The 22,483-nt window shown below is 32.1% G+C and overlaps 1 protein-coding gene across 4 annotated transcripts in view; it reads left to right on the forward strand.

The window, feature by feature from the left end:
• BRINP3 (BMP/retinoic acid inducible neural specific 3) overlaps positions 1–22,483 on the forward strand; it is a 376,978-nt gene that overhangs the window by 247,766 nt on the left and 106,729 nt on the right. For all 4 annotated transcript variants that reach the window (XM_038586119.1, XM_038586117.1, XM_038586120.1 and 1 more), the window contains 2 exons: positions 7,153–7,258; positions 12,064–12,300. In XM_038586119.1, coding sequence (XP_038442047.1) covers positions 7,153–7,258; positions 12,064–12,300 — 343 coding nt within the window. The remainder of the gene's footprint in view (positions 1–7,152; positions 7,259–12,063; positions 12,301–22,483) is intronic.

Genomic DNA, 22,483 nt, shown 5'->3' on the forward strand with positions numbered 1-22,483 from the left:
ATGTTGGAAGTTGTATTTCAAGTCATTAATAAATTAATACTTAGAATAAAAGGTAATTCCTTTGGCCTTAGATCAAAGTTACATTAACCGCATTCATGGCAATATTTATTGTTCATGAGAATGACCCAAGATACTACACCATTCTAATTGACCTACACATCAATCTAGACCAGTTAAATAGTTATTTATTGTAAAACTATTGTTAGAGAGAGGGAGGGAGAGATAGAAAGGGAGAGGAGGAAGGAATTAGATTGACCAAAGTAAGCATAGCTTAAAAAACTTACGTATAGAACTTGGAAAGCCAGTATAATGCTCAGAATGGGTATTTGATTGATGAGTCAGAAGGTTTCAGACCCAGTTCCAGCTCTAATTTTACTTACATGATAGTGAGCAAGCTCCATAACCTCCCCGGGCTCCAGATACCTCATTTGTGTAATGAGATGCTGCAGCTGGATGATTTCTAAGACTCCCAATAGCTCTAAAACTTTATATATGTTGGCCCTGATGCATATTCTTCAAGAGGTTCACAGAAAAGTTTAATAAATCAACGTAAGCATTCTTTTGTTATTTCTAACAAAAAAATAAAATATTTAACCACCAACTTAGTTCACAATTATTGAATTCCCTACCCTGTATCAAGTACTGTGTATGATTATGAATAGGGAGTTTATAGTTTAGTAAGTAAGTAATGTAAACAGAGGAGTGTGATTTTATAAATGCCATAATACAACATAAAGAAAACTTTGTGGTAAGATAAAGTATTAGATATTAAAATATCTTGAGGGAGATAATTTAATTCTTAGTATATATTTTCCCTCAAATAATTTCCTACCCTTGGGAAATAGCACTTTTCTTTTTTGCTACTCATATATATGAGTTTATAAGGAAATGACTAATTGCTTTTTATAAATAAGTGTGAAATTAATGTGTTTTTTGAATTTTGAGTACTCAACAAAATAAAAATAAGAATGCTTAAGTTAGTTCCTAGTGGAAGATTGATTTATCATGTGTTTACCTTTTAGATTATAGAATGGTCATAACTGTAGCCTTGAAAGAAAACAAAATAAATACAACCTTTTAAGATCGTTAAAAATTGATTGAATTTGATTTTTAAATAACTCTGGGCATAACTTCATAAATGAGCTACACTGTACTTATCAATATTCTATTATTTCATATGCATAATCAATGGTAATATAAAATTATTCATAAACTATTTCAATATATTCTTATATAACTTTGAAGCAAATTAATTCTTTTAAAAAGTTAAGAGGAAAGAACTATAAAAATGTAAAGTATATGAAAATTTGGTCTATGAATAAAAAAATAGTCTTGAACAGCAGTTGCTCCTCATTTCAACTTTTCATGTTTAGTAAACAGAAGTGGGTAAATATGTGATAGCAGAGAAAAGCAGTTTTTATTTCATTGCTTGAATTTCAAATATAAACATTTATTAATTTTGTCATTAAAAATGACACATTAGGACAGGATACTGCCATTCCATATTTTTTTCTTATCATAGGATCAATAAATACTTCACAGATGAGAAGTCATTGTAATGGAGAATAAACACATTCTTGTCCTTTTTTTTTTTTTTTTTTGTAGCTTAAGAGAGAGAGAAAAAAGAAAGGAAGAAAGGAAGAAGGAAAAAAAGAAAGACAGAGAGACAGACTTCCTATTGATTTCAGATAAAGTTTCCAGGAAAGAAAAAAAAAAAAAAAGTTTCCAGGAAGGTTACAGTCTTTAAAAAAAAAAAAAAAAAAAAAAAAAAAACTACATTTATAGATTTTTTCAGTAGGGATATACTATTCATATGATCATGCATGTTATCGACTTGCTGATAAACAGTAATCAGTTTAGTCAAAATGATAAACTAATACTCTATTTCATTCTGAAAAATGTAAAGCAACATCAAATTCACAAAGCTATATATAGTGGATGTATATGTATAATTTTACAAAGTATATATACATCCACTATATATAGCTTTGTGAACCTGATGTTGCTCTACATTTTTCAGAATGAAATACAGTTTCATTCTGAAACTGAATGAAAAAAGGTTTACTTTTTTCACTTAACATAGACGAAAATTTTCTCTCATAATCATATGAGACTCCTTGTCTTCTATACTTCAGATGAGAAAACTTACCCTATTTTCACTGTAGCTGCTGTTATTCTTTTCTTTGTAATTGAATTTCTTATTTTTCCCCATGCCAATATTTCTAGTTTAGTCTTGTCATGATTATTCTTACAATATTATGCTCTAATTGCATATTCATATGATCTTGTACAAAACTTATACATACTCTCATTCATGGGTGAGTTTGATTTAAGGTATTGTAAAATTTGGGCCCCTTTACACTATCTTATAGAGAAAAGCATTAACATTCAGCACACTGGAGTCAGGAAAAGTATTAGGATCTTATAATCTTGATTGAGAGGTTGGGTATAGATAATTCCAATAACTTTCCAAGAGTTGAGATATTATTGTGCTTTTGCTTTTTTAATAGTAAACATTTACACTTTCTTTACATTTACCTTGAAATAATAACTGTAGGACAGGCCCTTGGTAAGCACTTTTTATGGATTACCTCATTTTTGTTTCCCAACCACATGAAACTGTTAAGAAAACTTTAGCTATTCCACCCAAAAGAACCTGAAACTTGAATAGGTTCCTCTTTAGTAAGCGGTGGAGTTAGGATAGTTGACCCCAAAATGTTCATTTAAGTGTATTTTCCTCAAAAAAAAGTGTATTTTCCTCTAATTAGTTAATATTACTATGATTTTGACTGCAAATATTTTAAATATATATCTGAGTTTGAAGATTATGAACTCTTTAATAGTACTATTTTCATTTAGAAAGTAGTATGTTTTTCTGTTTACTCTTCTTTGTCCCTCTTTCTTCACTTTTTTAATATATGAAAACTTGTTTTTGCTTCAGAGAGCTTTTCTTCAACTAGTTTTCACTGAATTAATTTCATAATTCCAGTGCATCACTGGGGCATTAGATCATCTTTAGAATATGTAAGACTATAGGTAAATTTGATAGAAAATCATAAGGATTGGTTTTTATTTCCAAGTGAATTATTTGTATCATTTTCTTTTAATCCAAATAAACTTGAACCAATACTATTTGTTAATATAGTTACTTGCAAGGCATCTCTTTGCATTAGGAAGGTTATGTATTTTTGTTTTGCACCCTGTAAAATTCTCCAACTGTGAAAATATCATGCAGTAGTTTAATGAAACAATATAAAAACAATACAGGAAAAGTTGAAAGGATCTCTTGTATCTTCTTGATTTTAACAATATACTTAAAACACAATTTACATAAGTCAGTTATAGAAGGAAAGGACATATCTCTTATATTTTGAAGACAAACTTGTCCTTAATTGATCTTGAAGATTCGATTTTACTTTCTACAGCTGGTTGAGTTATATCTTCAATGTTTGTGTCCTCCACACCAGTCTCTCAGCCTTCCAGGCCCCTCAAAGCACATGTAACTTTCTTCATGGTTCTCAGTCACAACCACAAACTACAGTAACACCTCAGAAAAGGCATCATTTTTGGATCCGAAAGACTACATCCCCTTGCTTTCAACATCTTCCTTTCAACAGATGAATAAAATAAATAACTAAAAATTGTTTTCTCATTTGATACATCAATCTTAAAATACTGAATCCTGTCAGTCTTATTCATTTTTATGCTTCTCTGTCAAGTCATTCTTCATTTCTTACATTATGTAGGAAGACCTCTCTATCAGATATTCATCTATTAGCTGATGACAAAAGTTCAAGCTGTCTGTGGCACAACTGCATAATTTAATTTGGTAGAGTTAATATGTCTATTGAAGAGTTTATACAAAAAAAATGGGCTTTTACAATTTTCTTTTCATTTTTATTTATTTCATTAGTATTGAAAAAACAAAATAAGCATGGATGCATTTATTAGTGCTGACACTAGTAAGACATGTAGGCGTTTTAAATATAAAACAATTGAAAACAAGGAGTTTGCATTATTGACTGTGCCAGGGTTTGTAGATTTTTATATTAAATCAGATAATTATCAGTAATTTCAGTGGTGAATGATAAAGAACAAAATAAAATTATATGTAGGATATGCTAGATTTTTATTATTGTATATATTATTGTATATCATGAAAGGTTACAGATTAAAGCAATCTATAGATCCATAGATATATTCAAACCCCCAAATTTATAAGACCATTATTTAAATTTCCTGCATTTTTCTCAAGAACACAGTAACTTGATATAACTGAATGGTCTGTAAAGAGATGGAGTGATACTACTTATCCTCTTTCAGGAGTTAAGTGTTTACAAGATTGTCTTCCAACTTCCAAGATGTCATATTCAATGTCATATGTTTCAATGTGTGCCTGAAGCCAATTTTATTTTAAAAATTTCCTTAAAATTACAAGCATTGGAATTTGTTTATATTACTGTGGTGGGTATGTGTGTTTGCGTGTATTGAGGGACAATAAAATTACATGATAGGACAACATGAAGATTTAAATTACCTTAAACCCGAAGTATTTCCTTTAGTACTTTTAATCCCCTTATTACCCTTTTGTTGATAATCATTTATATTTAAATATCATTTATATATACACACACTTACATGTATGTTATACATGTCAACGTTAGAAATGATTACCCTGAACAAAATAAGTGATGGTCAGTATCACCATGAGAGAACAGTGGTAGAGAGTATCCAAAATTGGTGCAATGTTCGGGGAAAAAGTATTGTCTTCCCCATGATAAACTGCATTCTCAACTGTTGCAATGTACTCATAGTCAATATTTGTTATTTTTAAGAACTTGTTCTTTACAAAATATGATATAGAGTTGTCATGATACAAATTGTACATTCACTCAGTGAATCTCAGTTGACATATCTATCCTTTTGTCTTTGATTATTACCTGTAAGTTTTGAACTCCTCAGTTAGTAATCCTATCTTTGACAAAATGTCTAAAAAATAGATCTGCACTGTCACTCTTATTGGATGTTTCCAATGGAGAATGTTACGCCTTTCAGAGTCAGAATGCTCCAAGCCATGCTCTCTTACATGTTCTCTACAGTGGAGACTATTTGCAACATATCTAAATGTTATCGCTTAGGCTAGAAATCTCAGTTGCCTTTCCCTCTCTCCATTGTGTATATTTTCAATATTTCATAATCTTGCCAGATCTAACTTTTTCATAATCCATCTTCTTCAGATAAGTCTTCTTGCCACTGCTTCATTCAGGTCTTTGTCATCTAGATAATGGTCTTAATGTCTTCCTTGTTATGATTTTCCCCTCAAACTGTCCCCTTCTCTTTCTCTTAATCAATGTCCATGGGCTTACACTACAACCTAATATGTGATGTAGACACTATGCTGAACAAAATAGGCAGTATTTCCTGTACTTGTGGAGCTTGCATTCCAATGAAAAGTGTCAGCAGTAATCATAATAAATGAGCAAATTATACAGCATGTTAGAAGCTGATTACTACTGTGGAAAAGGTAGAACAAGGTGAAGAAAGGAAATAATGGTTGAAAGAGTGAAGCATGGGGAGGTGTATTCATTTAAAATAGGTTAGTCCAAATAGTCCTGAGAGAGTGACATTTGAACAAAACTTGAAAGAAGTGAAACAGTGAGCTTAAAAAATATTTTGAGGACTAGCATTCCAGATACAGGAATAGCATGTCAGAAATCCTGAAGTTGGGGCGCTGGGTGGCTCAGTTGATTAAGCATCTGCCTTCTGCTCAGGTCATGATTCCAGGGTCCTGGGGTGGGGCTCCTTGCTCAGTGGGGAACCTGCTTCTCCCTCTCCCTCTGCCTGCCTCTCCTCTTGCTTATGCTCTCTCCCTCTGCCTGTCTCTCTGCTTGCTCTCTCTCGCACTCTCTCTGTCAAATAATTAAATAAAATCTTTTTTTAAAAAAGAAGAAAGAGAAAGAAAGTCTGAGGCAGGAAGATAAAGAATATGTTCAAGCAACAGCAAAGAGGCAGTGTAGTTGGGGCAGAGTAAATGAGGAAAACAGGAGAAGGGATGAGTTCACAGAGATAACAGGAATAACAGAATAATATGACATATTGTAGTTCTAGGAAGGGCTCTGGTTTTTACTCTCAGTAAGATGGAAGACGCTGTGGAGTTGTGAATGGTGAAATGAAATTGCCTGAATTATTTTTTTACAAACCATTCTTGTTGTGGAGTGGAGAGTATCTTTTTAAAATACTAAGATCATTACAGTATTCCCCTGCTTTAAAATATGGGGTTTTTTAATCATACTGAGAATACGCTTCTAGTCTTCCATAATTGACTAAACTCCTCCTCATCTTCTGATGCAATAAATCCTGAGACATCCATGGAAAAATCAGTCGGCAATATGTGATTCCATAATTATTCCCAAGGCTGAGCACTGCAAACCACAACTTAATAGAAACAGGAGGAAAAACACAAGTGGAAGTCATTAACGAATACTTTGTGTGGGTGTTTGAAAATGTACTTAATCATGAGGATAGATAAACTCAATTAGTCAAAGAGGAGACAAGAGGGGTGAGGGTGGAGGATATTGGATAAGCAAAGACAGATTTAAGAATGTCCTGCTGGAGAGCAATTTATGCCTGTTGGGGGGAAATGGGACACATGGAAACCAAGCAGAAGAGTCTGGACTTTGATGGCACCATATAAGACAGGAAAATTATAGATTTTTAAGTAGAATAAAATAATAAAATAAGCTTTTAGACAGTAGCCTGACAGATAGATCTGATTTATTGAGGAAAAATGAACAAACAAAAAACAATCCTCATATGAGTCAAAACTTGCTCTCTATCTAAAGGAGCATGCCCTTGTCATATCTTGGGTAAAATCAATGACCTGAGGTGAGTGATGCTTTTGACCAAAGAGGGCTTCTGTTATTCTCCTAGAAGATTTATGCCTGGCCAAAGGGAAGAAAATGGAATTGAAGACAAAGGGAGTTATTTGTCTTCTCTGTGCTTAGGTGTGTGTATTGTTGGTATGTATCAGATCCTAGGCCTTTCAGTGATGTTTGCCAGCAGAGTATAATATCAGTGCGTGACAACTACATTGGGCCAGAAGAACATGGTAAACTCTGATTTATATAATAAAGTTGATGTTTTGTTTGTCAGGTAACAGAAACACGGACTGGTCCTCTTGGCTGCAGTAACTATGACAACCTAGATTCAGTCAGTTCTGTTCTGGTTCAAAGTCCTGAGAATAAGATTCAGTTGCAAGGTATGTGGCTAAAATTTCATTAATTCTCTATCAGTCTGGATAATAATTATCCAGTTGTGTTTTCATTCTTCTTCTTTTTGCTGTTGCTATCATTGTTGTTGTTCTTTTATACTAGCTGGATATGCAGAAATAGGCTGTTAAAATTTCATAAAATGCTAATTTCCTAATTTCTAACCGATACTAACATTCTAGACCAAATGGAGAAAATGTTAAAAATTCACTTTGCTTCTTAAGTTAGGTAATCTATATATAATAATTGAGAATTCATTGTGATAGTATTTTACTTCCATACAGTAATTTTTGTTTTTATATGCAGTAATTCTTTCATAGGTCTGTCTGTGTTTTGACCTTTTCCTCATAAATTCTAGTAAAAGGTGTAACAATATTTATGCACACAGTAGCATGAACTGTTGATATTTTAAATATAACCTAATATGCTAGCTAGAACTGCATTTATCCTCTGACAGATAGAAACATATTTGGGAATATATTAACAAAATATTTATATTTCCATTATAATGATGGATAATGTGATAATGGTAATAATTTACCTTTTTTTCTATTCTTGTATTTTGTGAGATAGTTTAATAGAGGATTATTAAACAACTTGTAGCAGATATATATACTTCTCCCAAATAGGCTATTGATGTGTGGACTTATTCATATACGTAGGGAAAGCTATGAATACTCATGTTTAAACATATTTAAATATATACTAGTTGAAGAAGTTCAGAAAAGTCTTTGATGACACATTGTCTAAATTAAGTTGACTGATCAAAGGGATAATTTTGAGTTATTCTTCCCTTGTCTACCTTTTCCCTCGTCTACTTTTTTTTTTAATGACAAAAGTTAGAGTTGCATTTACATTATTCAGTTTTACATAAGAGTGCTTACAAGTTCCAGAAAATCTGACATTTTTCCTCAACTTTTCAATTTTGGAAAATGTAGCAGCTTTGCATTATTTCAATATATGGTAAATAATAAATGAATCTCATCTATTTTGAATTGTATACAAATTGCAAAGAAGGTACTTAAAAATTTGAGCTTTAAATGCCATCGAATTTCTCATTATCAATCCTAGATTTTAAGTTATTGAAACATTTTTTTAATTTAAACAAATGCAATCGACCAATATTACTTGTAATTCTGTTTACTCCTTTTTAAATGTACGGATCAATTTGCCTGCAGAATATTAAGTTTCATCAAAAAGAATAAGGAATATATATATATATCTAATATGTTTATTTAATTGACCCATTAATATTTATTAACCTGATTTTTAAATTTTTGCTGTTTGTGTGAAATACTGTGCTTAGTTTTCAGAATATTATATTATAAAGGCAAAGCTCAACTTCCTATGTATCTTGAAAAAAATTAACACAGGAATAAGTGAAGCAACATTCCTCTTTTAAATAGCTGTTTTTTTTTTTTTCCAGTTTATGTGAGGAGCACAGAGATCTGCATCTCTATTTTTTGTCTCTGTTTCCTAGGCCTATATTTTCAATGGTCTATCACAACTTTATTTGTTGCTCTGTAGCTCAAAGACTTCTCCAAAGATAATCTCAGGAAATCAGTATTAGAGACTTTAACTTCCCTTGCGTTCTTTCTCAAACTTCATCTATATTTATGGTCTAAACATTTATGTTGATTCAATTTTCAACCACTCTTTTAATAGTAGCCCTTTTCCACTTAAAAAAAATGCCAAGCATTAGATTCTCGATCGATGGTACCATGACACATGAAGGATATAAAAGATTTTAGGTCATTCTGTGGCAATTGGAAACACTGGAGTCTCAAAGTAGACTTTCATCAGAGCAAGGAAAACATCAATAAGATTTATTAAAGGTGAAAGCATTAGGCAACAAATAACAGAACAAAATTCCATGATTTAACTATGTTAGAATTAACATTCAGAAGTGAGATATCAAAAAGATGCACATTGTACATTAATTCTGACTTTAAAAAATGAAATCAAATGTTTTTTGGCAGTGAGTAAGCGGGATTTACGTTTGTTTGACCCTGAGATCTGCTTAGCCAACTAGATTACAGACATGACAGTTCAAAAATTGAAAAAGCTGTATCTACAACTCCAGAATATTGGTTACTATATATGCAAGGTATATGACAAAAAGTAACCCTTAAGGAAGTATTAGAAAATATGTATTGAGGTTAATAATATTCCAATGTTTTCAACCCCTTATGAATTTAACATATGAAACAAGGTTCTTCTGAGTGAAAGAGTAAAGGTATAATGAAAAGTCATTTATTGAGTCTTGATAATAACTTTTTGGTAAAATTCCCAGAAGCTGAGATGTGAATGATTCATATGATTGAGCAACAAATATTTTTCTAGATTAGTTCCTTCCTAATGTTTTATTTCAACAAAATTGACAAAGGGCTGGTTTATTATCAAATAGAAGATTTACAGTAATTGTTAATGACAGTTCACTATGTTTTTGTTGGTTTTTTTTTTTTGCTTATAATAAAAATAAAATGATATTGCTTTATGAAAGAATTTTGTGTCCTATTTTATCCATTGATGGAATAAATTTTCTTTTCTTTTCTCTTCTTTTGATATTTTTAATAGTTTATTAGAAACTAGTTTCACAGGCCACAAGGAAGTCAAAGGATTATGTATAGCCTTATAGTAAACAAGCAGGGAGCTGGGAGGATCAAGATGAGTCTAGGACCTTAGACCCTGAACTGAGATCATGACTTACACCAAAGGCAGCCACTTAACTGACTGAGCCACCCAGGGGCCCCCTGTAATAACAATCTTATTGGTATTTTTACTCTATTGTTTCTATACATTAAAAAAAAATCCCTTGAAAAGCCTCCAATTATTCTGACTTATCTATCAAGGCAATGGAAGTTATCTCCCTAGGTATCAATTATTGTTTATGTTACTGGTCTGGTTAAAAATTACCAAAGTTTTGGGCGGTTGGTCTTTAGACTTCTCCCCCCACCCCCGAAAAAACCTTAGTTATTTTTAGTGCGGTTTTATAGATTGTAAGTTTTCTTCTTTTAGAGATAGATACAGAGATAAACACTATTGTAAATATCCAATTTTGTAGTAAATAGCAATTAGATATTGGCCAAATTTTTCCTTTTTTGTTTACTTTTGGTACTGATCACTTTGAATATTTAGCTTTTTTATTTTTCCTATGTAGAAAAAAATGCTGAGATTGAAACTATATTTTCTTGAAATATCAGAATAAATATGAAACCATTAGGGAACCCTAAATATTAATCATGTAGCCTTATCTTCATTTTTAAATTTTTTCTGAAGAGATATTAACTTTACTAAACTTCCATGTAGAAAAGTAATGAAACATATCAACGGGGGTTGTCTTAATAAATGGTAAGGACATGACCTGTGAAACAACTGAAAGCAATCCATTTGCTTCCCTGTAGTCAGTCTTAGAGATCATTCCTGAACAATAGAGTCCTTTAAGTTATGTTTTGTTAATGACATGACGTAAGCATTATCATCAATATTTTGTAACTGGTTTACCAATGCCACAGTTTATTGTATCATAATATCTGATGTAATTTTGGAATATAGGTGGGGTTTGCTTGGATGAGATCTGGAGCCTATGACCAAGAAAGAATTTTTGAGCTGTCTTTGTTGTAACATGGTGGTTTTGTTAAAGCACGGGGACAGGATGGGTGGGAAGGAAAAGAAGCTGCTCCAGGCTTGTGAGGGGTGACTGATTATATATTTGGGAGTTAGGAGAAGTAAGGAAAAGGGATATTTCAAAAGGATTTTCACATGCTAAAGAGGACCTACAGGATACTGGAGGCCTAGTCATTGTCAAGTTAAGGTTGTTTTTCCCTCTAGCAAGGTACTAACATTAAGATAGCTGGGAGCTTCCTGGAAGAATGTCACACAAATCCCACCTGGGGGCAGAGGGTTACAAGGCTTCAGCTTCTGTTTTGTCCTCAGCTTGCCTTCAGTTCTCTCGTCAATATCTGTGTAAATATGGGCTGATAATCTGAAAGTAAAATGAAAGTATTGAAAACTATTTGAAATCAAATGGTGGCAATAAATACCTGCCTCTTTTTAAAGGTATAGGATCAATCTCCATAGTAAAAATAGCCAAATATTCTAAACAATTTAGATTTATCCAAATATTCTAAACAATTTAGGATCTATCTCCTTGGTAAAAGTATCCAAATATTCTAAACAGTTAAGTGAAAGAGCCAACCAAAAAGAAAGACAGATACCATATGATTTCACTTATATGTGGAATTGAAAAGACAAAACAAATGAGCAAAGGGGGAAAAACAGAGAGAGAGAGAAACAAAGGAAGAAACAGATTCTTAATCATAGGGAACAAAGGGATGTTTACCAGAGGGGGCTGGGTTAAATAGTTGATGGCAATTAAAGAGTGCACTTGCCCTGATAAGTATTGGGTGATGTATGGAATTGTTCTACTATGTTTTACTAATTGTATTTACTATATCATACACTTGAAACTAATATAATACTGTATATTAACTGGGAAACTTTAAGAAATTTTTTAAAAATAAAGAAAAAAACAATTAAACAAATTATTAAAAATCAGATAATCTATAATTTCCAGGATTCTTGAACAGTGCGGAGAGCCCTCCTATGTTGAAATTTTGTTGGCTTAGATAATTTTCTTTTTTTTCTTTTTTCTTTTGGCTTAAATAATTTTCTAATGATAGTTTTAAATCCATGACTTGTATATTAAATTTTTGGCCTTTCTGAATATTTTAAAACTGTGTTATATATATTTTTTCTTTTTCAAAAAAAGTATGTGCTTTTTTTGTTCTTTAAGGGCTACAAGTCCTCCTTCCAGATTATCTTCAGGAGCGTTTTGTACAAGCAGCTTTGAGCTACATTGCTTGCAATTCAGAGGGAGAGTTTATCTGCAAGGACAATGATTGCTGGTGTCAGTGTGGTCCCAAATTTCCAGAATGCAACTGCCCCTCCATGGACATTCAAGCCATGGAAGAGAATCTTCTTCGAATAACTGAAACCTGGAAAGCCTACAACAGTGACTTTGAGGAATCAGGTAGGACAAATTTAAATGTAACAGTTAAACTTTGCCAAAACAAATACTATATTGAAATGACTAGTTAATTCTTTTGGAAGAAACTATTATTACATAACTGGGAAGACTTTTATTTATTTATTTTTAATTTAATTTAATTTAATTTAATTATTTAATTTAAAATATTTTATTTATTGATTTGAGAGAGAGAAAAAGAGCATGGGATTGGGTGAGGGCAGAGGGAGAAAGAAGAATGGGAGAAGAAAACATGCTGCTGAGCAGGGTTGGATCCCAGGATTCTGGGATCATGATTTGAGCCAAAGGCAGCCTCTTAACCGACTGAGCCACCCAAGTGGCTCTATTTAATTTATTATTTATTATTATTCTTTCAAATAGACATCTGCATTACTTCTATTACCAGTGATTTCAGTATTTTCCTGAAAGCATATATGGTGCTTTGTGTATTGCTATGAATTATCATCACTAGAACCCAGCCTGCTCTTCAGTTGATGTATTATTAGTCATTTAAGAAAGTCTTTGCCTTTCTCAATACAATAATTTATCATCTGATTTCTCTGATATCTTTCTAGACTTTTCTAGTTGTCCTTGAGTTTCACTTGTGAGGCAAAATGCAGAGAGCATTTGTTCTATACCTTCTTTACATTAACATGAGTCTCAGTAAAGTACACTTTCACTTAACTACTGATATTTTAATCAAATTTAGATCAGTTATGATTTTGTTGGTGGGTGTAGGTTTTTGTTATTTCTGAATTTTTATGAGTATATATATATACATATGTATTTTCAATATTGTTTCTTATTGATTACATAACCTGTTAATAGCTTTCATTTCATAAAACATTGAATTTTAATAAAAGATTAAAGCTATTTCAACATGAAATCTACAATATTATAAATATATATATAATAATACATGATTAAAGAATAACTAAAATCCTTAGAGTGTGGTAAGTATAATTATATAGTATTTAGCCAAAAATTTTGGAGTGAATTTCAAATGGGCAAAAGAGGTTTTAACTGCCAAAAGGTCAGACTTAAACACTCGATTATCAAAATTCTTCTGGTGATTAATTTAACCACACACTCTTAAAAGTGACAACAATATTCAACCTTCATTCATGATAAAAACTCCTTTAACAATTTAGACATGGAAGGCACGTATCTCAACATAATAAAGACCATATATGACAAGTCCACAGCTAATATCTGATAAGAAATAATGAAATTGATTGTTAAAAAAAAGCATCATCTTTTTGTGGAGTAGAACTACCACATTATAAACTAAAAGGGTAGATAAATAATATAGGAAGGATCAATGAGTTTATGATTTCTTAACATATTTTGATAAAAATAGTGCATAATAAATAATTCTTTTCAGTTTTAGTAATATTTCTATTTTATATAAACAGGAAAAACTGTCTAGAATAAGAAATCCTTATCCCCTTGAATTATTGGATTTTTTTTTAAGTTTTAAAGTTTTTACTTAAATTCCACTCAGTTAACATACAGTGTATTAGTTTCATGTGTACAATATGTGATTCAACATTTCCATACAACACCCACTGCTCATTACAAGTACACTATTTAATTCTCATCATCTATTTAACCCATCACTCCATCTCTGGTAACCATCAGTTTCTTCTTTTTTTATATTTAAAGATTTTATTTATTTATTTAACAGAGAGAGAGAGAGCTCAGGATAGGGGAACAGCAGGCAAAGGGAAAGGGAGAAATAGGTTCGTGGATGAGCAGAGAGTCCAACACAGGGCAGGATCCCAGGACCCTTGGATCATGACCTGAGTCAAAGGCAGACAATTAACCAACTGAGTCACCCAGGCATCCCCAGTTTGTTCTTGACAGTTAAGAGTCTGTTTCTTGGCTTTCCTCCTTCTCTTTTTTTCCCCTTTGTTTTGCTACTTAACTTCCACATATGAGTGAAATCATATGGCATTTGTCTGTCTATAACTGACTTATTTTGCTTGCATAATGCTCTCTAGCACATCCATGTCATTTGAAATGGCAAGATTCCATTCTTTTTATGGCTGAATAATATTCCAAATCTATCCAGTCATCAGTTGATGGATACTTGGGCTGTTTTCATATCTTGGCTATTGTGGGTAATGCTGCTACAAGCATTAGGATGCATATATCTTTTTGAACTAGTATTTTTTTATTCTTTGGATAAATACCTCATGGCACAATTTGCTGGATCATAGGATAGTTCTATTTTAACTTTCTGAGGAAACTCCATACTGTTTTTCGGAGTGGCTGTACCAGTTTTCATTCCCACCAACAGTGCAAAGGACATCCAAATCAGCAAGAAAGAAGTAAGACTTTCACTATTTGCAGATGACATGATACTTTACATAGCAAATCTAAAATATTCCACCAAAAAACTGCTAGAATTGATAAATTCAGTAGAGTCAACAGAATACAAAATCAATGTACAGAAATTGATTGCATTTCTATACATCCCTAATGAAGCAGGAGAAAGAGAAATTAAGGAGTCAATACCATTTATAATTACAGCAAAATCAATAACATATCTAGGAATAAGCCTAAAGAATTTCTAATTGTGAATTTTACTTTCTAGTTTTCCCAGAAGAATGCTAAGATGCCACGTATGAGACATCTGTCATGTTTTAGTCCTGTAAACTACCTGATGTTTAAAAATAATTATGGAATACAACACTTTTAGATAAATTATAATATGCAGTAGTCTCCCTAAGGTTAAATTTTAAAAAACAAACTGAGGTGTCTGAGTGGCTTATTCAGTTAAGTATTTGACTCTTGATTTCAGCTCAGGTGTTGATTTCAGGTTCCTGGGATAGAGCCCTGTTTCCAACGCTGCTCTCTGTGGGGAGTCTACTTAAAGATCTTCTCCTTCTGTGCCTTCTCTCTCTCTCTCTCAAATAAATAATCTCTAAAAAAATTTAAAAATAAAAAACAACTTCCATCTCATATCACAGTGTATGATAGATAGGTAGACCAGAAAATTCTCAGAGCCTGTCTATATTTGTGGAATCATACAAGAATGCTACCCTTTTGCTTTGCCTTTATTTTGTTTCCAGGTAGAATGTAGTATATTGAAGTAGGACAGCACTTTCATTGGTAGTAACTAGAAAGGTGGATAATTTTTTTAATTATGTTTTTCAAAGACATAATAGATCACAGAAGCAACCAAACTAAATGGAATAAAATCCCTAACAGGAGATGTAAGCTGAGGATTCACATTTTTCTTTCCCTCCTTTCTGTCTCCCTTCCTCCCTCCCTCCCTTCCTTCCTTCTTCTTTTCTTTTTTCTTTTCTTCTTTTCTTTTCTTCTTTTCTTTTCTTCTTTTCTTTTCTTCTCTTCTCTTCTCTTCTCTTCTCTTCTCTTCTTTCTTTTCTTTCTTTTCTTTTTTCTTTTCTTTCTTTCTTTCTTTCTTTCTTTCTTTCTTTTTTTCTTTTTTCTTTCTTCTTTCTTCTTGTGAACATTTGCTTAATTCTGTAAACATTTGACATTTCTTGATTTAGAGTAGAAGCTGAGGAACTGTGTGTTCCCCCACACAAAAAGTAGCTGAAGGAAGAAAGAAAAACCAGCAAAACTTCTAGTGGTTGTGGAGATTGGACTGACAAAATTTAGATTTGATGGGTCTAAAGAAGTTCAGTTTTAATATAAAGTCTTTACTGAATTTAGATAGTGGTGGATGCTACAGAACTATTCAAAAGTCTCTGAAAGCAGAATGAAGTTTATCACAGACTTTCAAGAGCTTAGACAAAAACTCTCTAGAGGGAGGAGCTCGAAAATAAAACTGGCAAGGACGGAAAACCCTACAGAAAATGATTAATTGACACAGTTTCTACAACTGCTTTTCCCTGGGGCACATTTATCAGTTCAAGGCAGATTTAGAAGCTGAGAACCTAGGATTAGCTCCTGGAAAATGCTGCTCTTCCAGAACAAGAGAAGCCAGAAGAAAATATGGCAGTTACAGTAGATCAAATTGAGAATATTGGAGACTTATTTGAAGGTATTTAAATTCATGGCTAGTCTCCTCTTTAAGGACATTTGCCTTATTTTGAATCTACCTGTGGCAGATGACTAAAGAGATAAACTAAAACCTCTGGGTGATAAAATTAGATCTTTGCCATATTATAGACCTGAGGAAGCAAATGCTCAAAAAGGGGATACTTGAAAGTTTGGAAAGACCACACTTTAACAACAGGGGAGAATAAGAGGTATATTGATTCCTATACAATTATAACCCAGCACTAATATAGTTTAAATTCTGATCTTAGGAGTTAATCTTATCAGCATCAACTCCCTACAGTGTCTGTTAAATATGAAGAGGGTGACCTCTTGAGGATGAAAACGTTTTCTAAAGCCTCTGCAGTTCTTTTTATACCTGATGGACCTGAAACCCCAATTTACAACGAGCACACAAGACCATGTAGCTAATTTCAAAGGGAAAAGAAACTAGACAAGAGATGTAAGAAGATCCCGGTATTGAAATTAATAGGAAAGATTTTGGGATAATTATTATTAAAATGTTCAAAAACTAAAGGAAAAAAATGATCATATGGATAAAGACATTGGAAAGTTCATCAGAGATTTGAAATATATGAAAGTAGACTAATGGACATTCTAAAACATAAAAATACAATACCTGAAATCAATAACTCAAAATATTGTTTTAATAAGAGTTACGCACAATTGATGAAACTAGTGAATGTGAAGACAGGTTAATAGAATACACAAAATGGAAGCAGTAAAGAAAGCGACAACAAAATATTGGATAAGTACATAGATGATATACTAATAAAAGGTCTAACATATTTTTGAATCTGAGACACAGGAGGAGTAGATAGGAAAATGGCATAAACAATATTCAAAAACATAATGGATACAATTATAATCTCTAGAATAACTCTAAAATAAGAAAAAATGTTTAATTGAAATCTAGAATAAGAAAATCAAATAAAAATTATTTGATTACCCCCAAAAAGGACAATAAAGTAGAGAACAGGAGAGAAATATTCAGGAACAAATAGATAAATACAGTGTAAAAGGAAACATTTAGATTGTCTTATCAATAAATTGTGTTGGTTCAGATATAAACACACTACAATGGTTATTATATTAGACATTCTATTTTTAATTACATCGAATATTCTAAATAAAAGACCACAGGATGATTAAAATAACTAATAATAGTAGCAATAAAATATTATCTGCTACTTACTAGGATATACCAAGGCCATAGATAAATTGAGGTCAAAGATAGAAAAATATGTAAAGTAAACATTAGTCAAAAAATACTAAATTATTATGCAAGATATATTAGTTGAAATAAAAATATTTTATGACAATAACATAGACAATCCAACAGGAATATATAATTATTAATTTATATAACTACAAAATAAAATTGTACCCTACCAGTTAAATGGTCAAGGTAGACTTTATTTAAGACTATTGCAATAAAGGAGAGAGACAGTAGGGAAGATATTTAACTCAAATCCTCTGAAACTAAAGGCAGAAGGCTTTTCAAAACACTAGGATTAGCTCATGGAAAAGTACTGGAAAACAGGAGCAGGAAGACTGGTCAACATGATCAGGCTAGCTGTGTTTGCTAATTGCCCCTTAGTTAAGCTTGTCTTCTACTTTCCCACAGAGACTGGGAGATAGATGTGCTAGCTCTTTTTTCTCAGATGATTACATTTCAAAATGATGACTCTCAGATCCTTGGGAAAGACATTATGGTTTATAAAAGATTTACATCTTAAAAGGAACACAGAAAGATTTTGCAACTGCAAGTTTTCAGATGAAAAGGGAGATCAAGTGCCTATAGTCAAGAAGAAACCTGTTTAAAATTTAGTCAAGCTAAAAACAATGCTGTGAATAGAATCTCAAATACTGACTGTAAAATAAAGAAAAAATCCTGAAATTTAAAATTTCTACATCATATGATTGCATTCATATGTGAAATTTAAGAAACAGAGCAGATAAACGTAGGGGAAGGGAGGGAAAAATAAAATAAGATGAAATCAGAGAGTGACACAAACCATGAGACTCTTAACTATAGGAAAATTAATAATTATTATTCTTCAGAGAGTGACAATGTTTGATTGTACTTATATGTGGTTTTTCTAATTTCTAATATTGAAAAAATTTCTATTTAATTTTTTGTTTCTATTTATCTGTTACAATTGGTATGTAGTGTATTTAGCTGATTCACACTTAATTTACATCTTTAGTAAAACCACATTCACTTACTCACACTTGGAACTAAATAACAGGTAAAATATTGTTTTTATTGAACTCTTTTTAACACTTGTAAAATGTATCAAAGGCACATTTGATAGCTTTGAGAAGAGCTTTTATTGAAAAATAAAACTTCCTCTATTTTTGCCTCATAGAAATAAACACATTTAAGTAGTAGCCATGAGGCAGATTTTGTATTGGGAAAAGTTTTCAAATATTCTCACCACCCACAGGCTTCTATAAGTTGGTAGACTTTATTCTAGGTTACTTTGTCTGTAAGGAAATGCATCAATTTATTAAACTTTCCTGATGATTAAGAAAGATGATTATGTTACTTTTAAATATTTAATTTAACTGAAATTGACCTTTTTTAATGCGAACTATTACTATACCTAAAATATGTTTTTATTAAAGCTGAAGAAAAAATCAGTTTGTATTTATTTTATCAGATTAGAATGTGCATCTGAATTTCAAAACACATATAGCATGAAGTGTGAAAATCTGTATATTAGAGTATATAGTAACAACATAGAATGCTAATACCAATCACCACACAAAAAGGAAGAAAATAAATTTCAGATTTTATTGGGTCAATCTGTTGTACATTTTCTATTATCACTAAGTATAAAAATAAATCATTAGGCCAGATAAGTGTAGAATGCTAAGCCATTTTTATATTTGATTATATGATTCATTTTGCTCTGTAATACAAGTCCTGAAAAATAAACTTCTTACAGCTTGCCAAAAAAGTGTCAGAAAATTTCAAAATAGAATCTATTGTTTTTTCTTATCTTGTGACCTGAGGGAATTTTGGCTGTAAGAACTATATTCAAATAAAACTTTTCAATCTCTACCTTTACGTTTTCAGAAATAAATCAACATTGTTTAATAAAAATAATGGTGGCATATATGTAATGATTATAGTGAAAGAAAGGATATAGGTTAAAGATATAGGGAAATCTAGATGCCGACAAAAAAATGAAACACACACACAGGAAGAGTAACAAAACTGATTTATGTGTTTTGTTTAATTAGATAAAAACAACTTTGTAGCCAATTACTTAGAGACCAGTTCTGTCCAGGAATAAAGAAACTGGAAATCCTTAAATTTTTACAGAGAGATTGAAATAAATAAACGTCAAATTTATTTTGACTTGGATTATGCAACTGTTTACTAAAGTTGCTAGAAAAATAAAGAACTAAATATAAATATAGAATCATTTCCATATAATATTCTACATTTTCCTTAATTCTTCTTTGGATGAATAAAAACCTTAATTATTTAAGCTATAACTATGAAATATGATGTTACAAGTAATAACTAGTTTTTTTAAAGATTTTATTTATTTATTTGTTTGAGACAGAGAGAGAGACAGAGAGAGAGAGAGAGAGACAGACACAGGCAGAAGGAGAAGCAGGCTCCATGCAGGGAGCCTGATGTGGGAGACTATATTGGGTCTCCAGGATCATGCCCTGGGCTGAATGTGGTGCTAAGCCACTGAGCCACCCGGGCTGCCCAATAACTAATTTTTTAAAGTAATAATTAATCTTGACAAAAAATAAAGTGCTTGGTTTGCATAGAGCACAAATCTTATAGAATCTTTTTGACATAGCATCTTTACTCTTTGGAAATATTGTTATCACCTGGTATGTGGGCAATCTAAGGTGTATTGTATGCTGTCAACATAAATTTTTATCAAAATCATGTCCTATTAAATGTAATATATTCATTTTATAAACCAAAAAATAGCAGCTGGAGGCCACCTTGTAATAGATATTGTCTAGGTCTACTTCTAGAAAACACTGCCCATTTGACACGTCATCTGAAAAATGAATAAACTTTCTAATGCTATCATGGCAAAATGTATGTACTATAAAAGTTAGGTTAACTCTATTTAGAAATGTTAAAATATAAATATCTATTTCCTCTTGGCTTTTTAAAAATGTAGACAATTATTAATTTTTCCCCAAAACAGTTTCTCCCTCAGATGATAGTTAAATATCAGTTTATAGAAAAAGAATATTTTCCAGAGAAAATAAGTATCTTAATAAAAAATTTGAATCTTAACTAGCTGTCCAGTTTACATGTTATAATCTTTAATAAAATCTTACTGTTTGCTGCTCTGTAATCATTCCTGCACCCTGATACTAAAGTATCCCAAATTTCCTTTGAGGAACCCCCATTTCCATTCTTAGAATTGCAGTGTGTGGTACTTAGCTCATAGTGAGATCCAGAACTGCTCTCTGGTTAATGCAAGCAAATCACAAGAATCCATTTCCCCTAGGTACATAGGTCAGTTTAAGACACATGAATAATTGGGTCAATGAGACCCAGAAATATATTTCCTAAGAGCATTTGAAGATGAAAGATTCTTAATTTTTCCACATAGCTATGGGGAATTCTATTAATTTTTCTTCTTAGATATGAAAGAAGAACATAATCATAAGAACAGTAGAGAGCCATCTTGCAATGATAGGAGTTGCTTGAGCCATGCAAGGTAAAAAAATATATATATATTTGGTTACATTTTTTGCTGCTTAATCACTCCTGCTACAAGCTCACATTTTCTTTAGTTTCAGTTACATGAACCAATAAATTTCCTCCATTTTGCAGCCAATTATAGTTGATCTGCCATATAGGACAGGCTAATAATAAAGCAGTAATAAAGAAGCCCACAATATCTTTGGATTCTAACATTAAAATTTATTTCCTCCTCACTTAACCATTGCAAGTTTGCTGAGGACTTTGCTCTCTCCCCTCATTCTAAGACTCAGGCTGACAGACCAGCCAGGCCTCATGTGGAAAAGTGATCACCAAGGACAAGGAAAAAAAATATATGGTAGGCTATGTGTATACTAAGTCGAAATGCTTAGCCAGAAAGTGATATAAAACACAAATGCTAAATTTCATTGACTAAAATGAGTTATCCTGGCTTGTCTCAAAAAAAGGCCTTTCTCTAAAAAGAAATCCTTAATATTTATTTAAAAAGCTGAGGGCACCTGGGTGGCTCAGTGGTTGAGCATCTGCCTTTGGCTCAAGTTGTGATCCCAGTATCCTCGGATCGAGTCCCCCCTCAGGCTTCCCAAAGTGAGCCTGTTTCTCCCTCTGCCAGTGTCCAGATCTCTCTCTGTATCTTTCATGAATAAGTAAATAAAATCCTAAAAAAAATAAATTTAAAAATAAATAAGAGCTGTAATGACTCCACTATTTTGATCATTAGATATTGCATTTCCTCTTCTTCTCAGATGCAGAACATTCCCCCATCCCCATGAAAGACAGAACATAAGTCCTATCTATTACTAGGTCCAGCTCAATGGGTGAAACTCGGCAGTGTCTTAATCCAATCTAGATGTGGTTTCCTTTTTTTATAAAGACATGAACCAAAAAGCAAGTTATGTATCCTAGACATGCCATACACCAGGGTGGAATCAACCAGGATAATTATAGTAAGCTCTTCTACCCAGAAAGCGGAAAAATAGAGAACACAAAGCAAACTTGCTGGTAGCAATTATGAAATTCTATTCGGAAGACATTTTGAGGGCCTCTAACCTGGGGGTGGAGATTATTCCTTGATTTGTTCTCAATTTTTCTCTCTGGGAGTGGCTCTCTTATCTACTATTTCCAACTTTCAATATATGTGTGATCTTTCTATTCCACTTCCCCCTTGGCCATATGTGAGGTGAGAATTGGAAATGTGACTAAGGAACAGCTTTCTCAGTCTGCTCTCTGCCCAAACATGGAGAATCGAAGGTCATTTTAAACCTTAAACTTAACATGTTTTGTTTTGTTTTGTTTTGTTTTTTAAACCTGGAGTCAGGGTTTATTTAGAAGTACAACTTATGTAAAAATTTATTGACCATTTATCCATTTGAGTTCAATCAATTCATTGGGCCAATAGTCACACTCACAATTTTCCCTAAAGGTGTTTTCCATATTTGC

Source organism: Canis lupus, chromosome 38 (assembly GCF_011100685.1).
Source record: "Canis lupus familiaris isolate Mischka breed German Shepherd chromosome 38, alternate assembly UU_Cfam_GSD_1.0, whole genome shotgun sequence".
In the NCBI taxonomy this organism is placed as follows: domain Eukaryota; kingdom Metazoa; phylum Chordata; class Mammalia; order Carnivora; family Canidae; genus Canis; species Canis lupus.